Source organism: Notamacropus eugenii, chromosome 4 (assembly GCF_028372415.1).
Source record: "Notamacropus eugenii isolate mMacEug1 chromosome 4, mMacEug1.pri_v2, whole genome shotgun sequence".
NCBI lineage: Eukaryota > Metazoa > Chordata > Mammalia > Diprotodontia > Macropodidae > Notamacropus > Notamacropus eugenii.
In genome coordinates this window covers 43,222,183-43,240,646 of record NC_092875.1, presented here as the reverse complement: position 1 = coordinate 43,240,646, position 18,464 = coordinate 43,222,183, and the positions used below count along the sequence as shown (strand labels likewise).

The following is an 18,464-nucleotide window of genomic DNA, read 5'->3' as shown; positions in this document are numbered from 1 at the left end:
TATTCCAGATGACAAAGGAGCTAGGTTTACAATCAAGAATCACCTACCCAAAAAAACTGCATATAATCCTTCAAGATGAAAATGGATATTTAATGAAATAGAGGACTTTTAAGCATTCTTGGTGAAAAGACCAGAGATGAATAGAAAATTTCATACTTAAAGGAAAGACTCAAGAGAAATGTGAAAAGATAGACATGAAAGTGTAATTATAAGTTTCTCAATGAAATTACACAGTTTATATTCCTATGTGGAAATGGGTGTAGATTGAAGTATAGTTTCTTGCTCTCTTTGTTTTTCTTGCTTTTAAAAAAATGTGACTAGTGTAGAATGTGTCTTGCAATTTCACATGTATAATTGATAGGTCACTTGTCTTCTTAGTGGGTGGGAGTTTGGAACTCAAAACTGAAAAAGAAAAAAAATCATATTTATGACATAAAAAAGCAATGGCTCTATTTGTCAGAAAAATGAAATACATGGTCATCAAACTTGCTTTCAGGTTGCTCCATGATCTTCACTCTATCTCTCCCAACTATGGTTACAGTACTCCCCTTCACATATTCCATATTACAGACAAGTTGGTCTATCAGTTACTTCATGAATTCAACCTATCTCCCATCTCCATGACTTTGTGCAGGCCTTGCCTCAATTCTTTAGATAAACTCCCTGTGGATCTCCACCTATGAATACTTTTCTCTTTCCTCACAGCACAGCTCACATCCCTGAATGAATCCACTCCACCTTTTTTCGATTTCTTTACCCCAAAACAATCTTCCCTACTTTTCATTTCCTTAGGAGATTTTGTATTTGTGTCTCCTTTATTTTTAATCACATTATATCTTCTGTAATTTTTTCATTTTTTTTGCATGTATGTTATAGTCTTTTCTATCAGACCTCTTTGAGAGCAGGACTGTGGGAATCTTCATATCCCTCATGCCTGAGACAGTTGTGGTTAAATTTGATGATTTGGATTAGATGTCTTTAGTTAGGAAAGACTCATCTTCCTGAGTTCAAATCTGGCCTCAGACACTTACTAGCTTCCTCATCTATAAAATGGGCTAGAGAAGAAAATCGCAAACCATTCCAGTGTGTTTGCCAAGAAAACCCCAAATGGGGTCATGAAGATTCAGACAAAACTGAAAAATGACTAAACAACAACTGAAAAGGTAGGAAGGAGAGCCTCATTTATGAAAATGATGTTGCCAAAGGGGAATAAATTGCTAGCACAGTTATTTTTTTTCAGTTTCATGTATTTGTCAGGTTCCCAGATGATTTTTAAAAATGAACCTCAAGAACAAAATTTCATCTTGGGAGGAAGGTTTTGGAAGCTCCCCTGATCACCAGAAAAACTAGTCTCCAAAAAGGCCTTACATATCACCAGCGTTCCTTGGTATGAGACTGCCTACCCATTAGGAATATAACCAGTAGTGCAGAGTTAACTTGCCTCTTTAGAAGGAGGAAACGATAAACTTTATTACTTGTGACTTCATATAATATGCATTTTTTGTCGGGGGAACAGAACTGGAATTTACTCAGTTCAAGGAAATCTGAATGAAAACACCTATGCCACTATTGATAATCTTGGAGATTTTCCTGAGGTACTAAGAAGTGACTTACCTAGGTGACACAGCCAGTTAGTATGTATCAGAGGTGAGAACTGAACCCATCTTTCTGACTCCAAGGCATTAAACTATATTGCCTTCAGTGATACCCATAATATTTCTTTCACAACACTTCCAAATCAATTTTCCTGAAGTAAATAAAAATTGGATCATCTCATTCCCTTTCTTAAAAAGCCCCTTCTAGATCTCTCCATTACTACAGAATCAAATCAACCCTTTATTTTAACATTCAAAATCCTCTCAATTCAACGTAACTTCTCAGCCTTTTTTAAATGCTACTTACCGTCACATGCACTCCCCCCACCAAAGACTTTGTGCCATTCCCCAATCTCTCCTGCCCTTTAACTGATCTCAATGCCTTTGTTTTATATTTGAAGTCATTCTACGGACCTCTATCTATAAATAGTCACTGTTGAAATTCTTTACTTCTTCAAACTCTGCTTCAAGGAACCCAGGAATACCCCATTCTTAAATGAACCTTATGATCTTGTTAATAGGCATTAAAATAATAATCTTAAGGATGCTACTATAAGGGTAAGCTCAATGTTTTATTTAAACTGAAGGGTTCTATCACTGTGGAAAAGTATGAGAACCACTGCTCAATACTACATTGCCTCTTTAGTCACTAGTAAAGTTATTTGTCAATAGTACATGTCAATAAATGTTTGTTAATTTTAAATGTTTGTTAAATTTGTACATGGATGAAGGATTGATTTTGTGGATTGATAAAACACCATAAGACAGGTGTAGGGGCATAGTGTGCATCTTGATTTCCAATAAGCTTTCCAGAAAGATTCAGACATAGTTTTTCCAATGATCTATCTCTCACAAATCTCAAATCTCCTGAGTCACAGATGAATTTGAAATTTCCATCAAATGAAGAAATGAGGAGGCTCCCATAAGTCAGCAATTCCATTTTGCTAAGAATGTCAGTCAGCCATCTTGGAAATCAAAGCAAGAATACTCCTTTTGTTTTTGAAGTTCCTAGGTATCAAAGATGTGAGAAATTATCTTCTCTTCTTACAAATCTCCTTTACTTCCAAGATAGGAATGGTTGCCTGGAAGATCATTTGCTTCTCTCTTATTAATCTGATTCTCAGAATTCTCAGATAAAACATTTTCACTTACTCAAACCTTTCGGGGACCTTTTCTTTTCTTTCAGAGCTTCTAAAGAATAACTGTTACTTAGCACTAGGGAAATCTGCCTCAAATTTAAAGTCAATGATGGAGGAAACAAAATACGTGACATATCTAAGAGATGTATCAAGCTAGTTAGATATTTTCTCCCAAGGACTTTCATCTAGTTATTGGAAAGCTAGGGAAAGACTCCAGAGGCTAGAAGTATAGCTTCTAGAACTTCATATCCTAAAGAATGCCATTTCATTTGAAAGATCTTTACAATTCATAACATTGTCAAATTTAATGCTATTATTTTCTATGCTCAATAAACTTTGAGTTAAAAGAAACAAAGAAACATTTGTTCTTAATCAAAATAGAAGACATAAGTTTCTGGTAGCTGAATGTTACAGAAGATAGAGCACTGGGTCTAGAGTAAGGAAAATCTGAGTTCATATTTGGCCTCAGACACTTACTAGTTGTGTGACCCTGAGCAAGTCACTTAATATAGGCTTGCCTCAGTTTCCTCATCTGTATAAAGGAAATACTAATAGCATTTGCCTCTCAGGATTCTAGCAGGGATTAAATGAGATAATAATTGTTAAACACTTAGTATAGTGCTTGGCACATAGTAAGCATTATATAAATATTAGCTATCATCATCGTCATCATGTCCTAACGCTTGAAAACAAACCCATTTGCTTTCCTCCTTTAAATGGGGAAAGGATAATTTCCTAGGTGCAGCCTTCTCTTGCAAACTTCTCAGAAACTTTGGCTGGTTGTGGGTTTAATGGATCATTCATTCACTTATGTATTTATTATTCATTTGTTAGTATAATCTCCATTAATCCATCTAATTATAGATTTCAATGGTCCATTGGTCATAATCTTGCCAGTTCCTGACATATTGTATTTGAAAGGCAGAAACAATCTTTTATAACTCTTCTTCTAATATACTTTTTTGAACCTGCAGATTCACAGTGCCACATGCTTGGGTTGGAGGCCAGTCACCTCTTAATCATATTGTTTTCTGGTATTGTATTCTGCTTTCTTACCATAGTTATGGCCCTTGGTAAGTGCTTAAAAAAGGATTTTTCCTCCATCCATCCATTCATTTGTTTACTCATTTATTTGTACCCAGGCTTCTAATCATATCTCAAGATCATGTTCCTTTCCAAGTATCCTGTTGGTTGGCTTGATCTTATCATGGGGGAGAGATTAACTGAGTAGAAATGAAAAAACAATCTCAAATTTATTGAAAAGAATACAAATTTTAAGTCGGTCAGTTTGTTGGGAATGAAGAGTTATGTAGAAAGGAGAATTGGGTAAAATGACTTGAAAGGTAGAAAGGGAAGAGGAAGTAGTTAGATTGATCCTAAAGATAGTCGGGGATTGCAGTTCATAGAGGAGAAACAGACTTACACAAGGTCATATGGCTAGTCCCTTGCAACAGTAGGACTAGATTTCAAGTCCCCTGACAAACAGAACAATGAGATTACCAATATGTCATATGCCCTTCTGGAGTATGAGGGAATAGATGTCCTGGAAAACCTTTATAAAGTCTGATATCTTAAAGTTTTTAAGCAGATGGGAAGGGCAATCCTAATAAAACTTGACTCTTACCTGACAAAATCAGCAGTGATTAAGTATTGTGGGCTATTCTGGGGATTTTAAATGAGGAAAGGATAATTTCCCAGGTGCCAGCTCTCTTTAAGGAGGATGCCTTCCTATGAGACATTCACGTATATTACCTGACTCTTCCTTAACCTGCAAACTATGAATTCTGGGAGACACCAATGAAATGAATGGGTGATTATACACACACACACGCGCACACACACACACACACACACACACACACACAGAGACAAAATAGTTATTATTTCCCTTAGACCTTTTGAAAAAAGCACAATCACTCCATTAGCATCTCAACCCTGGAGGCCAAGAGTCCCAAAGAATAACCATGTCCCTCTCCTTCTTTGATTGACACCTGTGAGTATACCTCTTTCAGAAAATCAGGTAATGAAGAATGAAGGAGGCTGAAGGGTTCTGTGGAAGGCAGTGAACTGCCTTTAAAAATAGGATGGTCTGTGTCTGAGTCCTATCTGTGACAAATCCTCTAGGGGATACCCTGGGTATCTCCCTTAACCTCTCAGTGCTCCAAGCTGCTCTCTGAATAGTTATAGATATGAGTTGGTAGGAGTTTCCTCTCTAGGGGCTCCATATACATATAAAATCATAGACACACAAACACACACACATAACGTAGAGTATAAGCCTCTGTAGGGAAGTGACCATGTCCTTTATAAACAATTCTGTTTTTCAACTTACCAATACAATTTGTAGGCATCTTTTCTTCTCAATATATTCTTAGATTTGTGTGTGTGTGTGTGTGTGTGTGTGTATGTGTGTAGAAAAAGAGAGAGGGAGGGAGAGAAGGAGAGAGAGAGAGAGCAATTTCTTTTATCTACCATTTGACCCATGACATTTAGGAAGACGGTATGTCTAATCTTGCATTTATATGTACAACACAAATAAATAAACAGGCACTCTAAGCCAGATAAATATTTCCTGACCAGCTGACCAAAGCACATACCTCAAGATGAATAGGTCAATGGTGGAATTATTGGCGACAGTCACATATGCATTGACCACCTCTCCTTGTTTGACAGGCTTTGATGGCAGCCAGATGACCACGTTGCTGTCCAGCCGTAACTCACTAAGCTGAAAATTCTCCTGGGCCTGATAAAGGCCAATGGTACCAATCCTTTGCAAGTGGGACGTGGTTTCATCCAGACCATCCTTCCCTGGGCGGATGGCATTGCCTTTCCTCACATCCCCAGTTGTGCACTCTCCTTTCTCATCTCCTGGTTGAATTGTGTAATATAGTTCCACAGAGCTTCCTTCCAACTGACTGACAGTTTTTTTCCGCCCAGAAGCCACTGTAGAAGGATTGAACCAGCTGGGTAAGAGATCCAATTCTGCAACACACAGTCCAAGGTCACCTGCCAGACGGCAGCTGCCCCTCACCTCTCTCGTTTCCCTGAAGGCAAATACCCGAAGACAGGGAAGTCTCTCTTCAGAGTTATACTCATCCCAGTCCCGACCCACAATGTAGAACAGGATTTGGACTTTGGGCCGGTTCAAGTAGATCTTGTCACTCATGATGTATGTTTTAAGTTTCCAGTTAAAGGTAAACTTGTCATTAGATCCTAAAAAATTGGAAGTCATCATGAGTTCCTGGGGCACAACTTTTTCTACGGAAAAGGGTCCATAGCTAGCATTCAACACAGGAGGCTTCTTGGCTTTGTATGTAAAGAATGACTCAACTCTGGACTGCAAACTGGAATTCCTCATAAAATCCTGGTGGGTTTCTTTAAGGAAAAATGATGTCTCAGCACTGAGGATGTGATAGCTCACAGGTAGATATGTTGGTAATGAGGAAAATCTTGGTCCATTGTCCGTGACCCCTCGGCCCTCTATAACTAATTTGAAAGAGAGAAAAAGGGAGAAAAAAAGACAAAGAAAGAATGATTAATATGTTCTTGAGAAACTGTTAGGTCAACAAATAATTTACACGTAAGGAATGGAAATTCTGAACTCAATGCAGTTTGGAATATTATATCTTGTTCTGGGGTTACTCAATGAATTACAATACATGACCCATTGAAGAAACACTGATTGTCACTTAACTCCAATTGCCTCCCTCCTCCCCTCCCCCCCAAATACTGATTGTTTCCCAGGCAGGCTACACATAAAAATAAGATATTTAAAACATGAAAATATATTCATTTGATGCATTCTGACCCTTTGGTTCTTTTGCTCATCTATTTTTGGTTTTATTTCTACTTATTTAGAGTAGGGAATAGGGAGTAAAAATCAGTTTTTTTTAAAATAGAATTTGTATGGTATGGTAGGTAGAGTGTTGCATTAGGAGTGCTGAAAACCTGAGTTCAAATCTGGTATAAGACATGTACTAGCTGTATAACCACGTGTAATCAAATGAGATAATATTTGTAAAAAACAGTTAGCAGGCAGCTAGGTGGTTCAGTGGATAGGGAACTGGCCCTGGAGTCAAGAGGACCTGAGCTCAAATCTGAGCTCAGATAAATAATATAATATATCAGATAAATACATGATAAATAAATGTTTATTATAGCTGTGTGACCTTGTGCAAGTCACTTAACCTTGCTTACCTTAAAAAAAGTTCTTAGCCCAGTGTAATGTCTGGCATATAATAAGCACCATATAAACGTTTGTTTTCTTTCCCTCTCCCCTAGGCAAGTCACTCAGCTGATGTCTGCTACAGTTTCCCTATCTGTAAAATGAGGATAATCATAGAACTTACTTGCCAAGAGTGTTGTATGAGGAGAAAATGAAATAGTACTTGTAAAGTGCTTTGCAAACTTTAAACCTCTCTATAAATGCTAGTCATTATTGAAAGAGTCTTCTGAAATATCACAGGTTAATAGAGTGAAATCTGGAAGGGACCTTAGAGACTATCTAACACAACTCCCCCTTTTTACAGATGAGGAAACTGAATCTTAGCTTAAGTCACTTGCTCAGGGTCACACCACTAGCATTAGTGGCTGGATTTGAACCCAGATCTCCTTAATTTCCAATCCATCACTACATCCACTACACAAGTTAGCCTCTCTGCCAAAGACTTGTAGCAATTCAGGATCTAGTCTCTTTGCCCTAGTTACGCCCTCTTCTTCTGTTTGGCATCCCCTTCATCTTCTGGAACCTGCTAACTCTGAAGCATCCATATAATGACACCTGCCTATTCTGGGGCTGTTGTGCACTTCCTTCTCTTACTGTCATTGTCTAAATACAATCTTGCTGTCGTTCTCTGGTGATGTCCCTGACTGGAGCTCTATTCATTCAATCTTTTATTGGAAGTTTCAGCTGCTGCTGCCCCAGTGAGTGACATGGATATTATGGTAGTATCCCTCGTTGCCCTTGGTTCCCTCGTCATACTCCTTTGAATATGTTCAGTTAAGCCACATGATTTTCCTTTAAATATACAAACTTCCTTTAAATATACAAACTAAAAAGGTCAATAGCTTTCAACATTGACCAACCTATTTTACTCTTGCACAAAGCCCTTTAAATTCGTTGTGATGGATCCCAACAGTAATTCAATGTATGTTGCAGCTAGGTCGGTAGAACCTGAATTTGGACATGGAGTCAGGAGGAAAGAGCTGAATTCAAATCCTTCCTTCATATACTTACTAGCTATGTGACATTGGGCAAGACCTTTTATCTCTCTTGGCCTTGGTTCTCATCTATATAATGGGGATTATAATAGTACCTACCTGCCAGGGTTGTTATGAGGATCATATATGATAACATACATCAAGTGCATTATAAATCTTAAAGTGCTATATAAATACTAGCTGTCATCATCATCATCATCGTTATCATTTTGCAACTGTTCTTCCAAAGAATTTCTATCCTTTGCCTCATCTAGAGGAGGGGGACTTATTCAATTCTGATCAGACTGCAGTCTGGCACATCTATTGTTTTCACTCTCATGTAACCATCTTCATTCAAAACTGGAAGGAGATTGTCTCACTCTGAACCCATGGATTGCAAAGTCCGGGTCAAACCTGTCCACTAAAGATGAACATTCCATAGCAACAGAGGATATCACAGTCAAGGAATTGGCATCGATCCCATGCAAACTCAGACTCCCAGAATCAGAAAGGTCCTTAGAGACCAGACACTCCAAAAATTTCATTATAATCAACAGTGGGACATATTTTTGAGTATCTAAGACTTTGGTTCTAATTTGAAATGCAGATTTTTCACTACATTTAAAACCAAACAATAGAGAGGCCAACCATCCTAGTCAGTTAATATGGATTGGTTACTACACTTTAACAAAAATGTGACGTTCAGAAATATAGACTAACCAAATTGCTAAATAAAAAGGGGAGGAGGGGGACCACTGTAGCAAAAGAACCAAATCGACTGACTAAACAAAACCCTCCACTATATTTAGAATTAGGGGGTCTTGGTTATGACACTTAGTACCCAAGTGACTTTGGGCAAATCCCTTCTCTGGGAGGTTGCGCTAGTTAGTCTCCTAAAGTCCACTGAAACTTTCAAAACCAGTGAGCAAAAGAATTTTAAGAACTAAATTATTACTGGTGAAAAGACCAAATTAGCTGTCTAATAAAAGCAAGCATTCGTACAACACTTGAATGTTTGCAAAGCACTTTACATGTTAACTCACTTGATCCTTACAGCAACTTTGTGAGGTAGATGCTGCTACTATTCCCATTTTACAGATAAAGAAGTACTGTCATTCCCAAGTTGAACTCATTGAAATTGGACTCTAGCGTAGTGATGTCATTTTGGTCCTCTCAAAGAATAAAGGACAACAGCCAACCAACAGATAAGGAACAAGTCACTTAAGTGACTCGCAAAGATCACATAACTATCTCTACATGCCCTTGGCTGGCTCCAGAGAAGACTGCTGTCCTGTCAAGGATGCTAAGACGTTAAGGTGACCCACTTTGCTAACTCTGCAAAACTCCCCCCAGAGCCCACCTCCATGTATTCTTCCTTTCAGAAAGGGTCCAAGAAACCCCAAACAAACCTCCATTCATAGGCTGGGAGAGAGCACGGGCAGCCTTATTCTTTGCTACCCTCTTTTCCCTTACACACTTCCCTCCTGCCCCTCCCTTTAATCACAGCATGGACAAACTATTCAGCATATCGGTAAGCTTCATTCAGCTCCAGCTCTGGAAACTCTGCTAATCATTGTCACTGCAGGGAGACTGGCTTGTAGATCAAAGTTAGCTGCTGAGCCCCAGCCAAAGAGACTCGGTGGTAAAGATTGCTTTTCAAAGGAAAAACATTCTTCCTCGTCCATAGTCCAGAAGGCTTGTTCTGGGGTCACTAATTATGAGAGCGTGTTTGCACCTCTGTGCTGAAGGTTGGGTCAGCACTTCCACTGTGCTCCCACTAGTTTCAGGGCCATATTAAAACTCAAGTACAAGCAACTTTTCCAAGATTAAACTTGCCAGACAACGTTAAATTCTGACTGCTTCCCAGCCTCCCCTTCCAAAAAAATGTATTTACTGATTAGATATTGTTTGGGATTGCTTTTTAGCAATAGTGAGAGCTTTTTGTCGTTCATTCTTTCCAGATGTTCTTAACCTGGTGTCTGTTGATTCTGCAAAAAAACCGGATAACTATAATAAACTGATAAACCAATATAATTTCAATATAATTCTTTCCCTTTGTAATCTTATGTGTTTTATTTTATGCATATACAAAATGATTCTGAGAAAGGGGATACAGGCTACAACAGAGTGCCAAAAGGGTCCAGGACACACATTAATATTCCTCCCTCCCTCCCTCCCTTCCTTCCTTCCTTCCTTCCTTCCTTCCTTCCTTCCTTCCTTCCTTCCTCCCTCCCTCCCCTCATTTCTTCCCTCTCTCCTTTCCTTCCTTCCTTCCTACTTTCCTTCCTATCTCCAATCCCTCCCTGACTTCCTTCCCTCATTCCTTCCCTTCCCTTCCTTTCCCTTCCCTTCCTTCTCTCCTCTTTCCCTTCTTCCCTTCCTTTCAGTTGTTCTTAACCTGGCACCCACCAACTTTATTTGAATTGATAAATGTAATAAGCTGATACGTCAGTTTCAACATAATTCTTTCCCGTTGTCATCTTATGTGTTTGGTTTTATGCATTTAAAACATGATTGTGAGAAAGGGTCTACACTAAAGCTACACCAAAGGGGTCCATGATACAAAAAGTTTTAAGAATCCCTGATTCATTCATTCACCCATTCATTCATTTCTTAAAAAGATCACCAAATAATCAATATGACATTTTTTACTATATTCTCTCCCCCAATATTTTCTGTAACTCAAAAGGAATGTTTGAACGCACAAAGTTTGGGGAGTGGTTAATCCTATGGCTCTTTGGTCCAAGGAGCTGGCAGGCTTATTTAATTAGTGCAGCTTACGTAGGATCAAGGTTTTTATGATGTTACTAATAGCATCTTCTGAATGTCATAAACAATTCTCAGCATGTTTTCCTAGACCCCTTTAAAGTTCAGCTTAGATGCCAACTCCCCACATCAGGTTTACCTTGATCACATCCTTCTTCACCAACCATTTGCTAGGCATGAATAAAAAGGCAGCTCCTGTCCTCAAGGAGCTTATATTCTATCTGTCTATCTATCTATCTATCTATCTATCTATCTATCTATCTATCTATCTATCTATCTATCTATCTCTATATCTATCTATCTATATACATATATGTGTGTGTTTGTGTGTAAATGAACATATTATATATATGCACATATACACATATTTACATGTTAAACTCTATATAAAATGAATCTAGAAGTACATTATCTTTTCAAACTACTTCGTATGCCCCATGTACTTATTTATCTATATATGTGGTACACAATCTGTTCAGTCCTTTGATCCATTCTTTTATTTGGGGGAAGGGCAAAGGGAAATAGGAACTATGAGTTCACTGGTGTAGGGGACTCTCAGGTAAGGAAACTTCCTCTACCATTTCAGGTCTGCATCCATGTGATTCTGGACAAATAACTCTAGCTCTGTCTTCCTTTCCTCATTTGTAAGATGGAGATAATAACAATCACAAACTGTGCTTCGGGGACATTAGAGGAAAAAGCATTTTTAAACCTTGAGGTCCAATCCAAATGTGAACGGTAATTAATAAGCATGAGACCAAACAACAGAAACACAAATCAACAGACTTTAACAATGGTGGGTATTTCCAGTAAACCCCACTTCCTCCTGGCAGTGCAAATGCTTGCCAGGAGTCTAATTGCCTAGTAAAAACTTAATTGTCCTCACACCATAAATAATCAATATCAGTCAGTGTAGTAAATGACTCCTGGTGATGAGTGGGTGAAATTCTTTATATCCTATCAGTTCATATTAACTTACAATGTACGTTAGAATAAGCAGCATGGGGGAAGCAAAAGGGTTTGGGTTTGGGTTTCAGGGAGGTTTTGGTTCAAGTGTGCATCCTGGGCTCGATGTCTCTACGTCATAGTGCCCAACTCTAAGACTACGAGTTGCATAAAAGATGCTCACCTACAGTTGGGTGGGTTGGGGAGCTCCTCACCTCAGAGTTACCATTAAGAAAGGGATAGAGAGAGAGAGAGAGAGAGAGAGAGAGAGAGAGAGAGAGAGAGAGAGAGAGAGAGAGAGAGAGAGAGAGGAAGGGAGAGGGAGGCAAGATAGGAACGAAAGGTAGGAATGAAAGAAGGAAGTAAAAGGAAGAGGAGGAGGAGAAGAAGGAAGGAAGAAAAGAAGGAAGGAAGGAAGGAAGACATGGTGGTACACACTTGTAATTTCCAGCAAATGAAGAGGAAGCTGGTGATTCACTTATGCTCAGGAGTTCTGAGCTGCACTGGGCAGATAATATTGGTAAAGGACTTTGCAAATCTCCAAGTGTTCGGTAAATATTAGCTGCTATTATTGGGCAAGTCATATAAACTCTGTGATGTTCAGTTTCTTTCTGTGTAAAATGAAAGGCCTGAATCGGATGGCCTTCAAGGACCTGTCTTTCTCCAGATCTATGATCCTATGATCTATATAAGCAAGAACATCCAAGCAAAGTTTTATAAGGAAGTTGAACTATAAAGAAAGGGGATGAGAGGCAGAGAAATGGATGATAGAACTGCATCCATTCTGAGTGGAGGTAACAGCATTTACAAAGGCACCTGGATTAGAATAATATGGCTGGACAGTTGTCATCAAAGAGACTAGAATGGCTGTTTAAAAGAGGAGTATGAGAGGAGACCACCCAGTCAGATTAGCTGAGGGGAGGAGAAAGGTTATCCTGTAAGCAATGAGTAGATACTTAAGGCTTCTTAACTGTCTGTGATACCCACAAAACCATGGCTCTGCCAATATTAACCTCATGGCAATCCTTATATATACTGAAGAAGAAAGAGACTAGAAGGAGGGGGGAGGCTTGTAAGAATTTTATGGCAAATAGCCCCAGTTGAGAGATTAGTAACCAAGCTCAGTTCACACTTTAGAAAGGACTATATGCTTAGAGTGCAAAATCATGGATTGTGAGATTTAGATTAGGAAGGATCCTCCGAGAGTATTCAGTCTTATCCTCTCATTTTACAGACAAGGAAACCAACTCAGAGAAGGTTAGTCAAGTCAATCTACCAAGTATCTATTAGGCAGCTACTATATGCCAGGCACTGTGCTAAGCTCTGGCAATGCAAAGAAAGGCAAAAGAAAATCCCTGCCCTGTAGGAGTTCACAAAATACAAATAAGTATGCAGCAGGATAAACAGTAAATAATGGATGGAGGGTAGGCACTTGCTTTAAGAGGGATGGGGAAAGGCTTCTTGTAAAAGGTGCGATGATAGCTGAGAATAAGTGTCCCAGGATCACAGGACCAAAGAAGAAGTGGAAGGGCTTCCAGCACACATCTATTCCAATGTCCTCATTTTACAGATGAGGGCACTGAGTCCAAGAGACCCTCAAAGTCACACAGCTTGAGTCATAGTGAAGATTCAAACCCGTTTCCTATGACTTCAAAATCATAAGTGATCAACTTGGGATTCAAATGTAGTCATTCCTCTGATGAGAAATCCAGAACTGCTTTCCTCTGTACCTCAGTTGCTAATTCTCCTACCAGCTCAGGGAAAGGAGCTTATTTAACATGCCTTAGGAGATCTGGGCTTATCAAGGTCCCCAGTAAAGCACATCAGGTCTGGGTGAGCCGCTGTCTTGTCTGTGACCCCAGGACAAATTCAGCTTCCAGTTCATTAAGGCCTGGTGCAGTTCAGTGCAGCCCCATAGACATCTGGATAGAAAAGTGACAACAGGTTCATTTATCATATCTGTTTTCCCCCCCTCTTATCAAGGCTTTCTCTTTCTTTATTACCATTTACCCATCACTGTTTGGGGTGTTATTTATTGCATCAGCTGTCCATTTCAGTGAGCTTTAACACCACGTCTTCTACGGAAATTGAGTTTTTGAGATTCCGAGATTGTGGATTGGAAACATGAAAGTCATATAACCCAAATGGAAAAAAAAACTTGGGAGAAAATGACTTTTTTTTTGCCTCTCTGCAAGAAGATAGGAAATATTCTTGCCAGGACAGAAGTACAAGTAGAGATGAACGAGGCTCTTGAATCGGAAAAGCCTCAAATATGAATCCTGAAGGGAAACTGAAGAACATAAGAGAGATAAAAAAGGACTTATTCAGTCAACAGTCAATGAGCATTTATTAATGGTCAAGCATTTATTAAGCTCTTATGGTGTGCCAGGCCCTGGGCTAAGCACTTTATAAATATTATCTCATTTAATCCTCACAACTACTCTGGGAGGTAGGTGATCTTGTTATCCCCATATTATATATGAGAAAAGACAGCGGTTAAGTGACTTGCTAATTAATATCTAAGGCTGAATTTGAATGTGAGTCTTCTTAACGTTAGGTCTAGCTCTTTATCTACTGAGACCCCTAGCTTCCTTCTGAATGAACAAATGAATGATCAAACAAATGAATATTTTAAACATTTGCTGTGTGACAAGCACGATACAAAACACTGGAAATACAAAACAACAGCAAAGACAGTCTCTGTCCTTCAGGACTTTGAAACTCAAACTCAGAGAGGTTAAGAGATATGACCACAGTTAACATAGCTGCAAAAGAAAAACTCAAGTCTATTTTGGATCGAAAACCATCCCTCTTGTCACCTTGTAGAGCTAATCAAATATGCAAAAAGGTTTCTGATCTTATTAATATAAGCATAATGTGCTGCCTTTTCAGGTATTAACCCTTTAAAGTACTTCCCATTCATATAAGTATTTCAGTGCTAAAAGGAGAGAAAAAATTACTGTTTTTATACAAAGAATTAAGTCAAGTATTAAAGGATTATAAGCTATTGCCTCTCTCAGAGATGGTGACTTAAAAGTTTAGACCAAAAACTACTAAAAACCACTAAAAATTCATATGTAAGGAAACATAGTTTTCAGTTGCAATATTATCAGCTTGCAGAGCAGCTAGGTGGTGCAGTGGATAGACCACAAGTGCAGGAGTCAGGAGGACCTGAGTTTAAATCTCATCTCAGACACTTGATACTCCCTAGCTGTGTGACCTTGGGCAAGTCACTTAACTCCAATTGCCTCATCCTGGGTCATCTCCAGTCATCCTGGTGAATATCTGGTCACCGGATTCAGATGGCTCTGGAGGAGGAGTGAGGCTGGTGACCCTGCACAGCCTTCCCGCACTCAAAACGAAGTCAAATGCAAGTCATGTCATCGTTTCTCTGATGGCATGGTCTTCTTCCGCAATGAAGGACGAACACAAAAAAATCAGCTTGGGGCAGAAAATGAATGCTACCTTAAATATAAAAGCTTAAATCACCCTGTAAAAGATGAAGGTTGATATCTCTTTTGTATTTGAACCATGAAGTGGCTTATGGGGAAGCAAAAAAAAAGTTTATTTAAATACTAATAAAATGTGAGTATAAAGAAACATAGCTTTCAAAGACATAATGGATGAAGACCTCTTTAGGAACTGATAAATGGCTAGAAGCGCAGGGCATTATAGTCCCAAAACGCATGCAATTTTAAGATTAAAAATGATAAAATTCACAAAATTCACTATTTGGAGATGAAGAGCTAGTTAAATAAGGATAGTTGATTTCACAGGGAAGATTTAGTGAGTTTTTGCTTCATAAGTGAAAGAAAGTCACTGAGTACTCCAAGCTCTGATTTAAGCCATTGAAAATGTTAATGAAGACATTAAAGAAACCTTGCCTGAGTGGTCAAGAATGGGCTGGAGAGGAATAACAAATAGGGGTACAAAAGCAGCTCCATTGGAAGCTAATGTAACCTACTGACAATAGGCTTCACCTACAAGATTCCTCAGTGGTTCAAGATAGACTGTCACTCTGGAAGAGAGCTGGATGTGAGTTTCAGTATTATCTATTGACCTTGAATGCCACCTAGAGATGATGAGAGCTGAAGTATCTCAGGAGTAGTCCATTCAATAGAGGGAAGCGTCTCTATTGCTCTCTCTGATTTAAGAGAGAAAAGAAAGGATAGACAAGTTTGGCAGCTAGTTGCTGTATAGGAAGAAATACTGAGGTTGATGGAGTACCATGCTGATGAATTAAGAGCTGGCTGAGCTTGCCCAGAGAGAACCAGTCTAGTTTTTAATTAATAATTGTCTTCTATCAAATTGAAATTCTGACTACATAAAGGCAACTGACTTTGGGATCAGTCAGTCAACAAATATGACTCATCTCCTATGTGCTAGGCACTGAGAATGCAATTCACCAGTGTTTTGCTTTGTCTTTTAAACTATAATCAAATTATTTCATTCTGAGGAGATATTATTTAATTCTTAATATGTTCCCTCCAATGCTCACTTCCATTTTTCTGTATGTATCTTGTATTTATTGATTTAGTTATATATTATATCACCCAGAAGATAAGCACCCCTTGGGGTCAGGGACTAAGTTGTTTTTTGGTGTGTGTGTGTGTGTGTGTGTGTGTGTGTGTGTGTGCATTGCTTTTTCTTTGAATTCTCAGCCCTTAGCATAGTGCCTACATAATAGTAAATGCTTAGTAGATGAATCAGTCAATATAAATTTATTAAGCACCTAATATGTGTCAATAAATGCTTATTGGTAGATTGATGCTCAGAACCTTTCATTTCTTTTCTTAAAGAAAATATTGATACTGCTTTGACATGAGGTTTCTACGTAGTATGCAAGTCTTTGACGTTTCATTTCCTACTTATACCATATTTTCTAAAATGATTTTAATGTTTACTCATAGTGTAACAACTGTGATTCAACTTCTCCATCCACCAATCTATCATCACCACTATAGCAGAAGGGATCTGCACGTCTGGGGGATTTTCTATATTCAGATTGGCTTGGTTGACCCAATAATTTGTCACCAGCCAGCCAGCCAGTCTATTGTTAATGATTCTTTCAGCTCTCAGCACAGCTAGTCCTCAGAAAGGAGCCACAGTCTTTTGCTAGGATCATGAAGCAGAAGTATTCAATATGATAAAGAGGAAGTTTTAGGTGAGAAACAAAGAATTATAGGAGGAGGACATTTTTCATCATTTCAAGAGTTCTCTCTCAGTGAGTTTCCATTGTCACTCATCTCAAATTCATGCCTATGAAACACAGAAACTTGTTTTACCTGTGATTCCTCCAGTAAAACCCAGATTGTACTTTTCTTTCAAGACACAGCCGCTCACTTGAAACACAAGCTGGCAGCAGGTATTTTGGATTCCCTCCCCCTTGCCACCCCTATTTGTTATTTATTAACTTTCTCAAGATATAGATTGTCTTTCTTTGCTAAATGTGGCTCATTGTTTCTTTCTCCCCGAAACAAAAGCTACCTTGATATATGGATTATTTAGTTTCAATGGAGTTTCTGAACAAACCCCTGCATCCTTTCCTGAAATTGCATATTGCTGGTTTGCCATTTCCTAACAGTAAAACTCTCAGTTAAGAAAGCAGGCACTTAGATGCCTTTTAGAGCCCCAGTGGGGATATTTTCCCTCCTTCTCTACAAGAGAACTCCACAATGATTGTCAGGTGCTACTTAATCAGAGTCTTCTAATAGCACCACCAATAAGTCCTATATTTAAAATCAGCTTTGAGAAAAATATCAGAAACATCTCATTTACTTTCACAAGCTCCATGCATATGAGATAGCAAAAGCCAGCATCAAGGAGATTGTTGAGTCTACATCTATCTTACCCAGAGGCAAAGCTATATAATGAAAAGGTTTTTTTTTTTTAAATAATTATTTGTATTTACCAAATTTTGCTGTTCGGCAAAGGCTTTTTACTGTGTTCCCTTTCACGACTCATCTAAGGTAAACCATTCAGAAAGGGAATTTTTGAGGTGAAATAAATAATATTCCTTTTTTTTTGTTTAAACATGAGAGCTTTTCATTGCATGGGTATTTACAATCTGAAATTACAGACCAGCATAAACTCCATCAATCCAGCTAGGAAACATAATATTATGATATTTCTCGGTACTTTAGAAATGGAAGAAAAGGAAAAAAAAATAACCCAACTCAAATTTAGGAAGAATGTAAAGAAGTTTAATGTGAGTACTCACACCAGAATTTAAATAACTGCCTCTGCTTTTCAGTTATCATATGGTTTGAAAGCATTTAACTAGGACTATTCAGAGAATGCTGCATCCATTCATCACAGATGGTGGCATTATTTTCGATAAAACCTTACATTAATCCTGAGTCCTAATTATCTCAATTCTTGTAAATAAAAAGGAAACAGCATTCTTGTCCTTTTATTTAAAAAAAATCTTTACAGTGGGCTTTTCACAAGTTAAGTAAGTTTATTATTTTTATGTGGTCTGCATTTTTTTCTTTCCCACTAATTAGTGACATATTATATATATATATATGCATATATATATATACACACACACACAAATATATGTATGTGTGTCTGTATTATACACATATTTATTCTCTAAAGCTCATTCAATCTCTTCAAGTAATTATCTTTGCTTTACTGGTTTACATCTGTACTTTTATTTTGGTATACTAGTATGAAGGATTAAATAGAAATTATTCTTTTAATAAGAAATCTGAGTGCGTAGGCAGAAAACCCTTTCTTGCTGATTTGGTAAAACAGAAAGAAAAAGAAAACAGGCACAGGGAAGGAAAATGTGTGTGTGTATACGCACATGTAT

At 38.2% G+C, this 18,464-nt stretch overlaps 1 protein-coding gene across 1 annotated transcript in view; it reads right to left on the bottom strand.

Annotated features, from left to right (window-relative positions):
* TMEM132C (transmembrane protein 132C) overlaps positions 1-18,464 on the bottom strand; it is a 554,441-nt gene that overhangs the window by 349,129 nt on the left and 186,848 nt on the right. The window contains exon 2 of the mRNA XM_072600717.1: positions 5,332-6,220. Coding sequence (XP_072456818.1) covers positions 5,332-6,220 — 889 coding nt within the window. The remainder of the gene's footprint in view (positions 1-5,331; positions 6,221-18,464) is intronic.